Source organism: Benincasa hispida, chromosome 10 (genome assembly GCF_009727055.1).
Source record: "Benincasa hispida cultivar B227 chromosome 10, ASM972705v1, whole genome shotgun sequence".
Classification (NCBI taxonomy): Eukaryota; Viridiplantae; Streptophyta; class Magnoliopsida; order Cucurbitales; family Cucurbitaceae; genus Benincasa; species Benincasa hispida.
In genome coordinates this window covers 38,907,206-38,923,895 of record NC_052358.1, presented here as the reverse complement: position 1 = coordinate 38,923,895, position 16,690 = coordinate 38,907,206, and the positions used below count along the sequence as shown (strand labels likewise).

Below are 16,690 nucleotides of genomic sequence, written 5' to 3'. Positions count from 1 at the left end.
TATATTTATATCCTCATCTAAATCCCTTCACCTTTTTCAGCTAAAGGTAAAGACAAATCGACGAATGATAGGAGAGATCCGTGACTCAACCATTGGGATATGTTATCGCTTCTGCATTCATGTTGTCGTTTGTTTGGGGTTTGTTTAAGAGTCTAGCATATTAAAACTTTTAGTTATTTCATTTCTTCATTTATTAATTCGTTTATTTAATCAATTTATTTAAAATAAAGTCAGAGGTACCCCGAATAGTGTTTTCAGAATTTTAGTGTTTGAATTTTACTTAAAAGAAATAAAAATTTTATTTATTTTATTAATTTTTTTCTTTGAAAGTTTTTTGGGAATGATTTCGTACGATTTCCCTACCAAAAAACTGTTATTTTTGCAAGTGAAAATCAATTATCAATCATGATGATTAGTTTCAAACTACAACCCACCAGAATTTAACTCTAATTTAACTGCTCCCATTGTTCTAACGGAATCAATGATGATCCTCAACCTCACAAACGAAGCTGCAGTACTCGAAATGATCCCACAACCACGCCGCCGTGAAATTCCGGCATTACCCATGCTCTGGTAACCACGATTCATTCATCTCCCCCACAGATTATGGCTTGAATTATCTGTTCATAGCATTTCACTGCCGATTATGGACACTCTCTTTGTCCCCATATCCTTCTCCGAATCTCCTCACCCTTTACTCACCCGCAACACCAACGCCGGTGCTCAATCGAGGATTGGACCTCTTTCCCGCTTCTCGCCGCGTTCTTCTCTAATTCGGCTCAATCGCTTTCCCATTCCCTGTAAGAAGATTTCCTATCCTCGGTTCGGTCACTTCCGTTGCGCCGCCGAGGCCTCCGATCACCGACACGGTCACCATCACCACCACCATGGCTGCCAGCACCATTGCGGTGGTGACAGTGATGGAGTGGAGCTGACTGGGGCTCAAAAGGCGTTTGTTCGATTTGCGGAAGCTATTAGGTGGACGGACTTGGCGAATTACTTGAGGGAGCATCTACACTTGTGTTGCGGTTCTGCAGCTTTGTTTGTAACTGCAGCTGCGTGCCCTTATTTGGTGCCAAAACCTGCTGTGAAGCCTCTACAGAATGTTTTCATTGCAGTTGCTTTTCCTTTAGTCGGGGTACGAACGGTTCAAACAACTCACCTTTTGTAACATGGTTACTGCGGCTTGACTATCATTAATTTGATTGAATGCAAATCGACAGTGAATTTTCTTACTAGTAGAATGATCTAGGTGACTGTTCAATATATTATGCCTTTGGATGTAAAAGAATCATATTGCTTCTAAGAGTAAATGTATTTTAACATGGGATCATGGAGGTGAGGTGACTCTTAGTTTGGATTCTCATAGTGATTTTATACTCCTTACCAAAATTTCTCACTTCTCGAGGATTGTAATTATAATTGTCCAAATCTAAATTTGAGAGTAAACTTTTCGTAATTTTCACGAAACTTGATTAACTTGTTTCTAATCTAGCAGTTTAAACTATTGGGATTAGTAGTAATTCAGCATAGTACTACATAACTATAGTTGTAGAGGGTTGATTCCAAGATATGCTATTTTGTTAAAGCTATTTCCTGTTTGAATATTCAAGAAAATTAATGAACTTCATTATCTTTAAGACTTATGAACTTTCCTTTTACTACATTGAGGATGCATATTCAATCAAATGTTAAATTGTCGTCTTGAGTAAGTAAGACGAAACATTCTCTCTCAGGATTCTGGAAATATAAAAAACCCATATCTCAAGTAGATATTTATTTGGCCGCTCCTGCCATCAGGTTTGTGGCTTCTCTAGTTGGCAAGCACACAATAACATTCTCTTTTCCTTTTTAGTTCTAAACATTTTATTTGGTACTTCTCTGTTTGGCAGCCTATCAGAAATCATGGTTATTTAAGGAAATGCATTTTAGGGCACCATGATTTTATTTAATATTTGAAGATAACTACTGCAGGCCGTTGAGTATTTTCATCATTGTATTTTTTAAAGTTACTCAGTAATCTGCCAGTAATCTAATTGTTATACCACTGTATCAGGTCTCTGCTTCTCTTGATGCTCTAACCGATATTAGCGGTGGGAGAGTAAACATCCATGTGCTAATGGCTCTTGCAGCCTTTGCATCAATATTTATGGGGAACCCCTTGGAAGGAGGACTACTTCTTGTGATGTTTAATATGGCTCATATTGGTAAGCCTTTGTGAAGAAACAAAATTGCCGACAGTTTATATCTTTACTGGAAAGAATCTCACTTTCTCTGTGGGTGCAGCTGAAGAGTATTTCACAAAGCAATCAATGATTGATGTTAAAGAGTTGAAGGAAAGTCATCCAGATTTTGCTCTTGTTCTTGATGTGAATGATGATAACCTTCCCGATACTTCAGATCTGGAGCATAGAAGGGTGCCAGTGCGTGATGTTGAAGTGGGCTCATATATCTTGGTGGGAGCTGGCGAGGTATGTCATAGAAACCTTTCACCTCATGTTAATATGGTTTGGCAGATGACGATTCAGACTTTGATCCTGCGACTAATATTGATAGTTTATGATAAAAAATTGTTAGTCATGAATTATTTGAAATCTGTGTACAATCTAATTACATTTTGACGCATGTCATTTCAACACAATAATTCCAAGGGAATTTTGTAATCTTTTCATATTTATTTAGTGAAAACTTGAGTATGTTATTTGAAGGAGAGTGAACAGCTTATTTGAGATATTAAGAAAATAGTTTCTTTCTTTTATTTGTGTGTCCTGAGTACTTCGAGAGAAACAATATTCTTCAGTAACTTTTTTCATCATAGTAAAATTTATAACCACTAAATGAACGGGGCTAGGACTGAGTGACGGCTTATTTTATTTTGTTTGTATCTTTCCCCAGTTTTGTTTGTTTATTATTCTAGGAATGTGATTATGACATTCTAATCCATATCAGATATAAGATTATTAATGGTTTTTCCAGCTCACTTAGCCTAAGGGACAGTATTGGATTTGATTCATCAAAGTCACAGGGACATATATATTTGAAAGACAAATGTTTTTACTATTGCCAAAGATATTCATATTCCTATATAGTTGTAATAGTAGTGTTTTTTATTTTTTTATTATTTTTTTTAAATGTGTTTTTTAACGGTTCAGCTGGTCCTAGATGATGCATTTGTATATCATAATGAGGGCTGCTTTTGTGTTAGTCTGTCCCTGTAGACTGTGAAGTTTATCAAGGTTGTGCGACGATCACTGTTGAGCACTTGACAGGAGAAGTCAAACCATTGCAAATCAAGGTTGGGGAAAGAGTTCCAGGCGGAGCAAGAAACTTGGACGGGAGGATCATAGTGAAGGTATGACAAGATTGTTTATTTCCTAGTTTACCTTTAACCCCCTCTTAAATGCCTGGCAATGTTCAGAATAGGATACCTTGTTCCTCTTAAATGTTGTTACTTTTAAACTTTTACTATCTTATACTAGTCACTATATCTTATAGTTATACAATCTCAATTCAACGTCTGAAATTAATGCTAAATCTTATCATTTATTAGAATGATTAATTTTGGTCTGTGTTAAGTTAACGTAGGTTTTAAGGCATTTGAATCCTTGCGATGTGACTTACCTTGGATTTTGGGTATTCGAAATGCTAATGATTTTATAAAAGCGTATATTGATCATCAATTGTTGTTGCTGAATCTGTGAAGTATGAATTTGGTATAGGCTACAAAAACATGGGAAGAGTCAACACTTAGCAGGATTGTGCAGTTGACTGAAGAAGCACAACTTAATAAACCAAAGCTACAGAGGTGGCTCGATGAATTTGGTGAGAATTACAGCAAGGTTGTTGTAGTCTTATCTGTGGCGGTTGCCCTTATTGGACCATTATTGTTCAAGTGGCCATTTATATGCACACCAGGTAATCTATGCTGTGTGCTTGTACTTTCACATATGTATTTGGGAGAACTATTTCAGTTTAGGACAGGCTTTTGTGCATTTCCAAACTAGATCGGCCTATTTTCTTTCATTCTTTAGGACAGTAAACTAGACTCTAGTCATCACCAAATAAATATATTTGAAAGTTGAACTCAACTCAAATTAATTGACAACTTAAGGTACCAGCCAGATTTTCTATGCCTCCCCGAGTGTATTGCCCTTGGAAATTGAAGTCGAGCTTAGCTCACCATGTTTCCTTCTCTCTCTCTCTCTGGTGTCTGTTTCACTTCTGATGCCTGTAATTTTTAGGTTTCAGAGGATCAGTTTATAGAGCACTTGGGCTCATGGTAGCCGCATCACCATGTGCACTGGCAGCAGCGCCATTGGCATATGCTATTGCAATAAGTTCCTGTGCAAGAAAGGTATTTATTATTATTACTTGGTGATATAGTAATGTACTAAATTTCTGATATGAGCATCAAAAATTGGTGGAGCATGTATTAATTGGTCCATTTCATTATCACAGAAACCAGCGAAGAAATCTACTTTTATGAAAATTATACTCCTGCAACAACCTTTTATGTCATTTAAAAAGTTTTCTAAGCTTTACTGTTATGGTCAAGACAATTGCATGTTATCATTTGAGGATGGTGCTTAACCCAAAAAATATACATATATACATATATATTCAGACATATATACATATTTATATTTATGTATATGTACATATGTGTGCTATATATATACACACACATATATCTCTATATATATATATAAATTTGACATCGAAACCATATTGTAAATTGGTTGTTATTGGTTGAATGAGTGAGTAGCTGTTTAGCTTTCTCTATTAAAAAGAAGTTAGGCGCACTGCACATAGAGTGAGTTATCACAGCAGTCAACTCTAAACTCAGCAACAGCATGATAAACCGAATCATCGTCTTAAGTGGATGCTTACTTCATTCTTTGACATTTTGCTCAAAGATTTAGGAAGTATTAGGGTCACTGCAAAGTTCAGTTTAGTTTAGTTTAGTTTAGTTTTGTTTGTTTTTTATGTTTGTTTTTTTTTTTTTTTTTTTTTTAAATTTGGAAATAGCATGAAAAAATGGACATGTGCTTGGTGGAACAGGGGATACTCCTGAAAGGTGGACACGTGCTTGATGCTATGGCTTCTTCTCACACTGTTGCATTTGATAAAACCGGAACATTGACTACAGGAGGACTTGTGTTTAAAGCCATAGAACCCATTTATGGGCATAAGATTGGAGGAGATAAATCACATTTTGCTTCCTGTTGCATACCGAGCTGCGAAAAAGAAGCCCTTGCAGTGGCAGCTGCCATGGAAAAGGGTACTACTCACCCAATTGGAAGGTAGTTGTCAAAATGAATTGTCTGGCTAGCATTTTATACTTCTTATGGGTTATCTTTCCCTGACAAAGGGTGGAATAATTAATCTACTACTATATTTGGTCAAAAACATGGTGATCATTTGCCAGCCAAAAGATTTTAACCGTTTTGTTAGATGATATAAAATTAATTACCTTCACTCATCAGTTTAAGCTTTTGGGTGAATCAATGATTTAATATAGTATTAGAGAAAGTGGTTTAGGAGGTACGTATAGGAGGTACGTGTTCAAACCCTTGCAATGTTATTTCTTCCCCAATTATATTGATCTCCACTTGTTGGGTCTTTTATATATTTCAAGCCCACAAGTAAGGTGGAATGTTAGATGATATAATATTAAATTTGCCTTCAACCATCAGCTTAAGTTTTTAGGTCAAATAGTGATTTGAGATGTTTATTTCATGTTCACTGTTTACTTGGCTTCTTCACGCTTGTGTCATGTTCTTACCTTCTTAACATTTGATGTTGCATCAACTCGGATTCTTGCTAAAGAGCCGAAGATTTAAACTTCCACTGCATGCTTAGATAGTCAATGTTAAATGGGGGTGAGAGTATTCTCATTCAGCGCATAAGATTTCTTTTATGATTGAATATAAGAATTTATATAACTTTCTTGAGAATTGGGACAGAGGGGGATTATATAAGAATAACATGCTTGAACACAAATAGCGACTTGGTCCTTTTGGAAGTATATCAAGTAAGTAAACTCTTTCTCACACCTGCAGTTACTTGTGTTAGAAGACCTGGATTAGCATTATATTTTTAGTATAAATAAGTAGGAACTATTTTTATCTCTTGGGACTGAATGATTGAGGTCCCATTTAATAACTATTTGGTTTTTTATTTTTGAAAATTATGCTTGTTTTCTTACAGTTTATTTACCTAGGTTTTCATCTTTTCTAATGAAACACTTGAATTCTTAGCGAAATTCCAAAAGCAAAAATAGGTAGATAACGAGAAGGAAAAAAAAGAAAAACACCCGAGAGATGGAAGTAGAGATTGGAAGATTAATTTTCCAAAACCAATTGATTATCAAATAGGGCTCAAGTTTTTCATTACTACTAATAAATAGTCCTCCATTTTATTAGGCTTCAGTTTCATATACTTTTTCTGTGTGTTGGGAGAAGGCTTATTAATTGTGTCGCCACCTTTTATTCTCTCTTAATTGTGCAGTTAATATATTTCAATTAACTCATGCCAATATCTCAAATATGTTGTAGCTTTTTTCTGGAGCATTGGCTTCTAATATCTGTCTGGAATATTCATTTTCTGATTTCAAGTAGTTATAGCCTTTTCTTTTTTTGGTTGTAGAGCTGTAGTAGATCATAGTGTGGGGAAAGACCTTCCTTCTATTTCTGTTGAAAGTTTTGAATATTTCCCTGGAAGAGGTCTCATTGCAACTCTGCATGGCATTAAGGTAGTGTTTGCTTCATATTGCTGGATGTTTTAGTGATCTTTTGTTTCATCTTCAACAGTAGACTTCCTTAGGTTCCTTCCTCTTAACATTTTTGCAATAAAGTTCCTTTCTTGCTGCAGCTTTTCTTTCATCATATATTTTAACCTCCTTCACTCGTATGCCACTGGCCATAGGGTATCTAATTCCACTCTGAATAAAAATGTGCTATGATCAAACAATACTCTGGCACCCTGGTTCTCAGTTTTTCAATAAAAAGAGGAACTCAGAAATTCCATCAAGCACCTTGATGGCAGTCTTTCTGAAGGGTTGACTATGCTTCAATAGCAAGAATGTTATTACTCTTCCATGTCAAATTAGAAATGGTCTTTTTGTTTTAGAATAGCTGTCAACATTGGTCAAAGTTAGATTGTCGTACTTTACACTTGAAAACTCACAAGATTTTGGAAGTGTTTAGGCTTTTAGATTGTATGCAAGATTAAGCACAAATTTCTATACATGAACGTCTAAAATTTTAGATTTATCTCCGCACATGAAATTGTACATGTCTGAAAAGTATCAATTACAAATCTGTTGAAGATTAAATGAAAATTAATATGCTTCAAATCAATAATCGTCCAACAACCTGCCAAATGCCGAATTAAACAACCATATATGAAATATCCTAGTTTGCCTCAAGTGAAGTTATTTTGAATAAGAGCTGGAGTAAAACCCTACCTTCATGGAATCTATGATTGTTCACAACTTGAAGAAAACTGTTTCTTCTTTCTTTCCAAAATGCACCATGTCACACTCTGGCTAATTTCAAATAGGCTTCTCTGAAATTTGTAACATCTCAATCATTGTAAAAACTTTGCTATTAACACTTTTGTTTTTACTTATTTAGAGTTTAAAAATTTAAAATTCTTAGTTCAATAATTGACATTAGGTAGAAGGAGAAGAGTATTTACATTCAATCTCTATCTTACAGTCGGGAATTGGAGGTAAATTGCGGAAAGCATCTCTTGGTTCTGTGGATTTCATCACTTCCTTCTGCAAATCCGAAAATGAATCAAGGAAGATCAAGGACGCTGTTAGAGCATCAACATATGGAAGTGAATTTGTTCATGCTGCTCTTTCAGTTGATCAAAAGGTGTGAATTTTGATGACCTTTTAAAATTTGATGCAAAGTTTTTTTTTTTGGGGGGGGGGGGGGTATACTTTCAAACACATGACTCATATTTGCATAAATTTTACAAATATTATCGTTTATTGCTAATTCATCGAAATATTTTATAATATAGGTATCAATATGCTTGATGGGTACTGTTCCTCTAGTTCAGTCCGTCCATTAACTTTATGCCTGTGTATTTTCTTGTGCAGTGCAATGACTTCACTACATTTTGAAATTTCAAAATCTTTGCAAAAACGAGATGTAACTAGCCTCATTAGAAAGCAAGATTTAGTGATTCTTCTTTTCCATGTTATTATTTGAATATTCTTGATGGGAGTTTTAATCAGTAGGTCTGTCATGCTTTGAGAACGTATCTTGCACTTCTATTATCGTGTCAATAATACAGTCAAGGATAGCATGTTGAGTTTTCGCTGCATCAATGCAGGTAACACTGATTCACCTTGAGGATCAACCTCGACCTGGAGTCGTAGATGCAATAGCAGAACTACAAGATCAGGGAAAACTCCGAGTTATGATGTTAACAGGTGATCATGATTCAAGTGCATGGAAAGTTGCGAATGCTGTGGGCATAAATGAAGTTTACTACAGTCTTAAGCCAGAGGACAAACTTGCTCACGTGAAGGAAATTTCAAGGGAGATGGGTGAGACTTCTAACTCGTCATTTCATGTTTGCTTTTTGTATAAACCATACTTCATGTTAATTGCCAATATTCCTAAATTCTCATCACATCTTAGTTTCCTGTTGAGATAAAGATGCTCCCTACTTAATCTTCTATGATCCATGTTAATTTCCACTAGTCGACCCTTGGTGAGATTACTTTTTACCCATTTGTTTCAAGTCAGGTTCTCTGAGTCTGAAATGTAGCCAATATATGATCGTTTTCTTCTGTAATTTTCATTTTACCAACTAAGAAATTGCAGGAATTTATGTTTCCAGGCCAGTGTTTTGTTTTTCTTAGCGAGTAGTGAAGTATAACTTCAAATGTAAACTATTGAGACCTGATGCTATGCACGCTGGATGGATTATTATCTGTTAATGTGCCAATAGCCATACATGAGCTTCATATTGATGTTACAAATCTTCAGAGTTTATTGGTGTGACATTAGTGATCTATTCTGTGATTTTTGCTCTGAATATCAACAATTTAACTTTACTTATCATTCTAATATCTGCACTGAATATCGGGTTCTAATGCTGGAATTATACTTTGGTTGTTGGAAGAGCAATATTATTACTGCTCCTCTTTGAATGAACTTTCTCTTCCACTTCTAAGTTTTGTATTCTTCCAAATGATTGATTGATTGGCCAGCACCATCCCTTTTCTAGGAGTTAAATAATGAGCACTCTCTCTCATTTTATTCTAGGGGGTGGTCTGATCATGGTAGGCGAAGGTATAAACGATGCACCTGCACTTGCTGCTGCTACTGTGGGGATGGTTCTTGCCCGTCGTGCAAGTGCTACTGCTACAGCTGTTGCAGACGTCCTGCTTCTTCAGGACAGTATTTCCGCTGTACCATTCTGCATTGCCAAATCTCGTCAGACCACTTCATTGGTATCTTCCTTTCCCATATATTTTTGGCTAAAGTATTTAATTTCCTTTTCCTGTTTCACCAGTTGAATTTGAAGGCGTAATTGTCCTTTCAGGTCAAGCAAAATGTGACCCTTGCCTTGTCATCTATCCTTCTAGCCTCTCTCCCATCCGTTTTGGGGTTTCTTCCCTTGTGGCTAACGGTATGAAGTTAAATGCTTACTGGTTTATTCCCTGAACTTAAATAGTGCCACAGTTACTAAATTGAACTCCATGGATTTTATGAGTGGTAGACTGATCTAAAATCAGCCAGTTTGTAGCTGTTGAGAATGCGAGGAAGCTCCTCCTATTTTCTAGTCATGAATATAAATTAGATCATTTTGGTTTGTGAATTAGGCCGATGATATCTCTATGTTTTTAACACAATTTCAAACGGCCCTGTAATTTGCAAAACTTACAAAAGAAAAAAAAAGGAAAAACTCCATACTGTCCTGAAAATTTTATCATTATTTTAAACCATGTTTATACTCTGGCTTTTATTACTAATAGAAGAGTATGATTTGCAAATTTCATAAACTATATAGTTGCATAAAACATGCAAGTGAGTTTAGCTCAAAGGTAATTGCATAGCCTTCTTCCCTAGAAGTCTAAGGTTCGATCTCTGTTCTCCCTAGTTGTTGTACAAATAGAAAACGTTGTTGTATTCATCCGATATCATCTACAAAATCTCATGCTTCTAAAATCTTTTCTCCATATGGTTCTCCATCTGCACAGTTGCATTCCATACCATTTAATCAGGTGATTTTTATTTCATGACTCTCTTCATAAATGCAGGTCCTTCTACACGAGGGTGGCACTCTCCTGGTTTGCCTGAACTCCGTACGTGCTCTAAATCAGCCCTCATGGTCATGGAAACAAGATTTTCAAAATCTGATGCACAACCCCAGATCTAAACTCAACCCGAAACCCGAGACTAGCTCTGGTACCATCCAAACTGCAACTTCATAGCATAAAATTCTTCTTTCTCGCCAAAGTAAGCCATGATCTTAACCAAAACTCACATTGATATTCTTTTTCTCTCTTCCTTTGTTCTTACTTTCATCTCGATTTGTAAATTGTAATATATGTATGAATGCTATTGTTATACAGTCATTTGCTTGTCAATCGACAAACTGTAAAAGAACAAAAAGCTGATTGCCGAACAGAGGTGAAATAATATGTAGTTTTGTGTTGGTCATGTAAGCCAAAATTTTGTCACGTAAAGAAACATTGAACCTTTTTTATTTTTTCATTTTTTTTTAACTGACAAATGTGTTCTGAGGGTTATCACTAGCCAAACATGGACTCATTGGAAAAAAAAATCATCTGGTCAATAAGATAAAAGGACCTAGAGAGAAGTATGTTCAAACCACAGGACCGGACTTCATAATAAAAAGTTATTTTGGCAGTAAAATATGGTAGGGTCAGATGGTGTTTTCATGAGAAAAGTTGGAGGTACTACATGTTTAAATAAACTGCTAATAAATATTTAAAGAATGAAGTAAGGATTAAATTGAAACTTTGTAAACAGCAGAGATTAAATTGAAAAGAACATTTGTAGTGGGTAGCAATATGGATTTCAGATTTGCGGATGTCACATTAAAAATGTGCAAATATAACCCTTTTTCAACAAGCTAATTATTAAGGATTCATTTGGTAACAATTTGTTTTTGAAAATTAAGTCTATAAATATATTTCTATCTATTGAGTTTTATGTTCGACATCTACAGTTTTACAAGTATTTTCAAAATCAAAACAAAAATTTGAAAAAAGAAAAGTAGTTTTGGAAAACTTGTTTATTGTATTCGCGGAATTGAGGGACATGGAGAACCAAGGCTTACTGTAAATGTCGATCAACAAAGGTGATTGTCAATCAACTCGGGGTTTCTTTTTCCCCTTTTTTTTCCCAAGGCAAAAGAACAAATGTATTAAGTAGAAATAACAGCTGCATAGGGTTACAAAACAACACATCATTACCCCAGTGATTATTGTTTGCCAAGTTCGAAATATCGATGTTGTTAAAAATTTTGGAAAACGATAAAAATTTTAAATTTTTTTTATAGAAATTGATAGAAATTAGTGAAGATTGTTATAATTAATTAATAAAACTTTAATTATGGAATAATTAGACTATAATTGACCATTTTAATAATCATTTTTATAAAGTAAGACAATATTACTGTAAATATATATGTAAATGTTGATGTCAGAGTAGAAATTTAAAAAAGAAATTTAAAAATAATTATAAAATAATATAAAGTTCAGGAATATTTTTGAGGTGAAATGGAGTGAAAATCAAAGTTTTAGATGAGAAAAAAAACAAAACTCACAACAATTCAATTTTGAGGTGGAATAATATGAAAATTTAATAGAACAAGTTGGAATTAGATTAAAAATAAATATAGGTAATTTTTGTGTTTTTTTTGTTTAAAATTTAATTTCTTTAGGAATTAAAATTTTGGAATGAAAATAAAGCCAAAATTGTCACTTAGATACATGACCCAAAATTTTCTTTAAATTCCAGTGTTGGGTGAATGATTAGGGCATCGAATCAGACTTCTTTTGCTCTGGCCCAATTTTTTCTTTAAATTTAAGTGTCGAGTGAATTATTGACTCAATGCATAGAAACTGAATTTTCAATTTGATGAGATTATAATTTTGATGGAACATGTACCAAATATCATGAAAATAGTTAGAATAATAATGAGAATTGATTATGATTTTATTGATTTCAAGACATTAGGAATTGATTATATTATTGAATGAGAAAATATTGATCTCGAAGGGGTCAATCCGGATCTTAGTTTCTAAACTTAAGTGTTTCGACAATAAAAGGAATTCATAAAACATGTAAATGACATTAAGAATTGATAAAATTGGTTGCAATTTTCAAATAGCTAAAATAATCAGTAAATCTGATTTCTCGAGGACGATATTATTTTTTTAAGAGAATCCAACAAAAATCACATTCTTTCAATGCTCCACATGTCACCCTCTAAATGGGTCCAATTTGATGAATAAGTTGCCACATCATCACCTCGGACATTTTTTTCCTTAAGCTTATTTCGGCTATATTTTTGTTTGAGCTTCGATTTGAGTGATCAAATTGCATTGAAATCACTATTTTGAATTTTACACAATGAATACTTCAAAACACTAAAATTGTTAGTGAATAAAAGCAAATTTGTTATCATCAAAATATTAATTAATTAATTAATTTGGGATTAAGAGCAACAAAACCAACAAATAAAAAAAATTGTCACTTAGATACATGAATAAGAAAGAAATAATGATGGTAAGTCGTCATTCAAAAGTAATTCAAAAGTAATTCGAAAATTAAGGTTGATCAAACATGTTGTTTGAGGAGGAACTCACGATGCTAAAATAAGTTATTACATTATATCAAGTGATGTTTTTAATTATAGAAAAATAAACCGAAATATTTACAAGATATAGCAAAATTTTAGAACTATCAATGATAGACACTGATGACTTCTATCAATGTCTCTCATTGATAGTTCTAAAATTTTGCTATATTTTGTAAATATTTTCAACAGTTTTATCATTTGAAATAATTTTCCTTATATCAATAGAATTAAAATATATAAATCATTGCAAAAGATTCATCAGTGATTTATTTTCTTATTATCAGTTCGATTTTATGAATGACCATTTTTTTTTTCATATATACATGATTTTCTTAAACTTTAATAAGACATATGAAGTAAAGTATATTAGAGCATGTATGGATTGAAAAACAAAAGGTCATGTTACTTAAAACACTTTTTACAAAAATTAAAATGGTTTAAAATAAAATCATTCAAGCTTTTTGTTACATTTTCTTAAAAGTGTTTTTATACACAAGTTTGTTTTGTTTGCTATACACCCAAAGAGTCAAAATGTTTCTATTAAAAATGTAAATTACATATATATATATATATATCATTATATATAAAAATATTCAATAGTATAAACTTGTCGTGAGAGTTGATTGTCGGAGTTTGGCATGGGTGGTCAACAAAGGTGATCATCGAAGTTGGACGTCGTAGATAATCATTAGGCCTAGTCATTGGAGGTAGTCATCATCGAAATTGGATACCAAAGGTGGTTTTGGTTGGAGTTAGTTGTCAAAGTTGGTCATAGGAGGTGCTCATCAGAGTTTGTCATCTAAGGTGCTCATCGGATTTGATCTCCAACAAGTGCAATCGTTGAAAATATTGGAGAAAGAAAGAGTTTATTATAACTATTGAGTTGTAAATAAAGTTTTTTTTTTTAGTAAAATGAGAGATTAAAATAACCATTGCCCACTATTATCTAAACACGCGCCACAAACACTAAAGATGTATTTGAGACAAGGATTATCCTAAGACTATAATAACCACTTCTTGCTACAATAAATACTATTTTGTATTCTCAAATTAGCTACCGTTAATACTATTTCAAGATATCAATTTTCTACAATATTTACTATTGCTATAGTTTTTACTATTTTACATTCATCATAACAGTGTTTACTATTTTCTTCTAAGACTAAAATAGTTTATACTTCAAACACATACTATTGTAATCCAAACTAAAATAACGTACACTCTAAACACAAACTATTATAATTCAATTATAATAACCTAAGAATATAATAACCAACTTCTTTCCCCAAACATTTCTTAAGTGATGTAATATAGTTTAATCGATCAATTCCAAATCGTAGTCCAAAACACTCCGGAATTCATAATTGAACCTACATGTGTCCTTTTCTTGAAATGAAGAAAAGTCCTCTACTGATAGTAGACCCACTACAAAAGACATTGACATGATATCCAATGTTGTAATATATCACATGATAATCTAATTGTGGAAGGAATCTGATCTAAAGCGTAGGTTTGTAGAAGGAAAAAAAGATATTTTTGAAAATAATATGGGTGGACAAAATACATTTTAAACCAAATGTTTTTAACTTCCCTCTAATTTAATGTGAAAAAATGTGAATGAATAGAACTCGCATTCGATTAATCTCCACCTTATGTTGAAGCTACCATCACCTCCTCAACGTTCAGCCAATGAACTTCTGTTGTTGTTTTTTGTTTTTGTTTTTGTTTTTTTTGTTCTTTGTTTTTTTTACCTAAAAACACTAACTTTCTACTTATTATTTTTTGTTGCTTAACGTTTTGTGCAACAATTCAATTACACATATAATTTTGAAAGTTTTCTACATTTAATTGAGATACCAACTTAAAGGTTTACATATATTTTAGAGTTAGTTACACAAATAATAATCAAGTATAAAATAATAAAAGATGTAGCACAAGGATAAATATATTAAGGATATAGCACAAAATTAAGGCCAAATATCACTGATAGCAACTTATCAATGATAGCCATATTGGTAAAAGACTAAAAGGCCAAGTGCAGCCCACCATTTCACATGCTTCTTCTTTTGGCTTCTTCTTTTGATTTTCTCAAATTGAAAGCTATCATTGATAGCAGATATAGTGATAACCACTGATAGTTGTTGGAATTTATGTTTTAAAGCATCATAATTTATTAGTTGATTATTTTAATCATAAAGTATGCAATATTATTTTATCTATTAACTAAAAAAATCCAAGGTTATTGCATGAAGTCTTGAACATATATGTAGTTGACATACGGGTGGATCATGTTCAAGAAATAACCTAAAGGTCTATAGTATATGGATAAGGTTGAGTGCGTTACCTTGATGACCCTATGGATACGACCCACTTTGTAATAGTTACAAATGGAGATTCATACCGTTCATGTGGAGACATTTGAGTGAGAGTATTCTATACAAAGAGTTTGTATAAGACCGAACAACGAAATATTTAATCTCTCTTTGTAAATCTATTAACTGATGAGATTAATATTTCATAGATGATCATGTGCGACTCGATCTTAATTCTGAGTCATTTATGAACTTCTGTCTGCGAGGTCAGTTCTTTGATTTGTACAGATGAGAGTGGTCCAAGTTTTTTACTCAATAACCTATCATTTTGAGGACTTGACTTAATGTGAAGCTGGGAACATAACTTCATAAGAAGGAATTCGCTCCTTCCCACATAAGGTAAGTAGATGAGTAGTTCCCTAAAGTATTGGTTTCGAGTCTTGAACAAAGGGCCCCACCTTCTCACTGAACTGAGAGAGACTTAACTTATGATTGGACCATAAACAAATTGTTCATTAGAGGAATCAATGGTACTTAAGGGAAAAAAAAGGTAATTATAGGGTAAAACAGATATTTGACCCAGTTGTAATTATGAATAACTCATGAAGGATCGACTTGCTTATACTGATTATATCCATGGACAAAACTTGTCCCACAGTGAATAAGAGTTCAACTATAGGTCTATAGTGGTTTGCCTTGTAGTTAATGAATGAAGTTTAATTTAATTAAAGAGTTTAATTAATTAATCTTAGACCATTAGAGCTTATAGTCTGTAGGTCCATAAAGTCCTCTTCTAGTGCACCACGACCAACAAGGATCAAAATTCAAATATGTTGGAAAAAAATTGAAATGTTCAAATTTATGAGGGAAAAAATTAATTGTATTGAATACAACTAATTACATGATTAATTATAAAGTTTATTTGAATATGATTTAAATTATAACTTTATAATATGGATAATTAATTTATTTTAATATGATTCAAATTAAAGTGAATCTGTAGAAGATCAATATTTAAATATAATTTAAATATTTTAAACCTTTTAATATGAGATATTAATAAAAGGGAATGTGAGTACCCATTGTGGAAAAGATCGCGTCCTAATTTTAATTTTAGATAACAAGCAAAGAATATATGTGACAGAAATATAATACACATGATCAATAAAGCATATATATATAGAAATTAAGAAGGAGAAAAGATCTGGAAAACGTACCATTGAAAACTAGTCTGTTCACGATTTTCTATCCAAAAACTTTAAACGCGAACAATAAAAAACACAACAACAAGTGTTCAAAACCAATAGACACCATAACGTAGAGAGTTTGTGGGCTTCTTTGAATAATTTGGAGAGGAAATGATTTTGTTTTGAGGAAATTTTTTTTTTCCAAAACCTTCAACAATTTCAATATTTTCAACACCTTATAACTCCAACACATTTTGGAGTATTTATAATAGTGAAAGTGAAAGATGAAAGAACCTTTCTTTTCATCTTTCAAATAATAATGAGAGAATT

At 33.0% G+C, this 16,690-nt stretch overlaps 1 protein-coding gene across 2 annotated transcripts; it reads left to right on the top strand.

The window, feature by feature from the left end:
• The first annotated feature begins 433 nt into the window (after nt 1–433).
• On the top strand, nt 434–10,717 carry LOC120088270 (probable cadmium/zinc-transporting ATPase HMA1, chloroplastic). Of its 2 annotated transcripts, none has more exons than XM_039045449.1 (13): nt 434–1,138; nt 2,057–2,207; nt 2,287–2,471; nt 3,206–3,352; nt 3,720–3,915; nt 4,242–4,354; nt 5,062–5,303; nt 6,649–6,754; nt 7,680–7,883; nt 8,350–8,566; nt 9,291–9,478; nt 9,571–9,657; nt 10,289–10,717. In XM_039045449.1, exons 1-13 carry the CDS (start codon nt 647–649, stop codon nt 10,460–10,462), a joined length of 2,502 nt encoding a protein of 833 aa, XP_038901377.1. In that variant the 5' UTR covers nt 434–646; the 3' UTR covers nt 10,463–10,717. The 2 variants fall into 2 exon arrangements, with proteins under 2 accessions (XP_038901377.1, XP_038901378.1); XM_039045450.1 differs by having other exon boundaries at nt 435–1,138; nt 7,722–7,883.
• The last annotated feature ends 5,973 nt before the right edge of the window (nt 10,718–16,690 follow it).

Excerpts from the sequence above, each read along its gene's own strand:
- LOC120088270 (XM_039045449.1), top strand. The coding sequence starts at position 647 with ATGGACACTCTCTTTGTCCCCATATCCTTCTCCGAATCTCCTCACCCT. Across the intron at positions 2,472-3,205 it reads TCTTGGTGGGAGCTGGCGAG|TCTGTCCCTGTAGACTGTGA; the intron begins GTATGTCATAGA and ends CTTTTGTGTTAG. Across the intron at positions 4,355-5,061 it reads TAAGTTCCTGTGCAAGAAAG|GGGATACTCCTGAAAGGTGG; the intron begins GTATTTATTATT and ends TTGGTGGAACAG.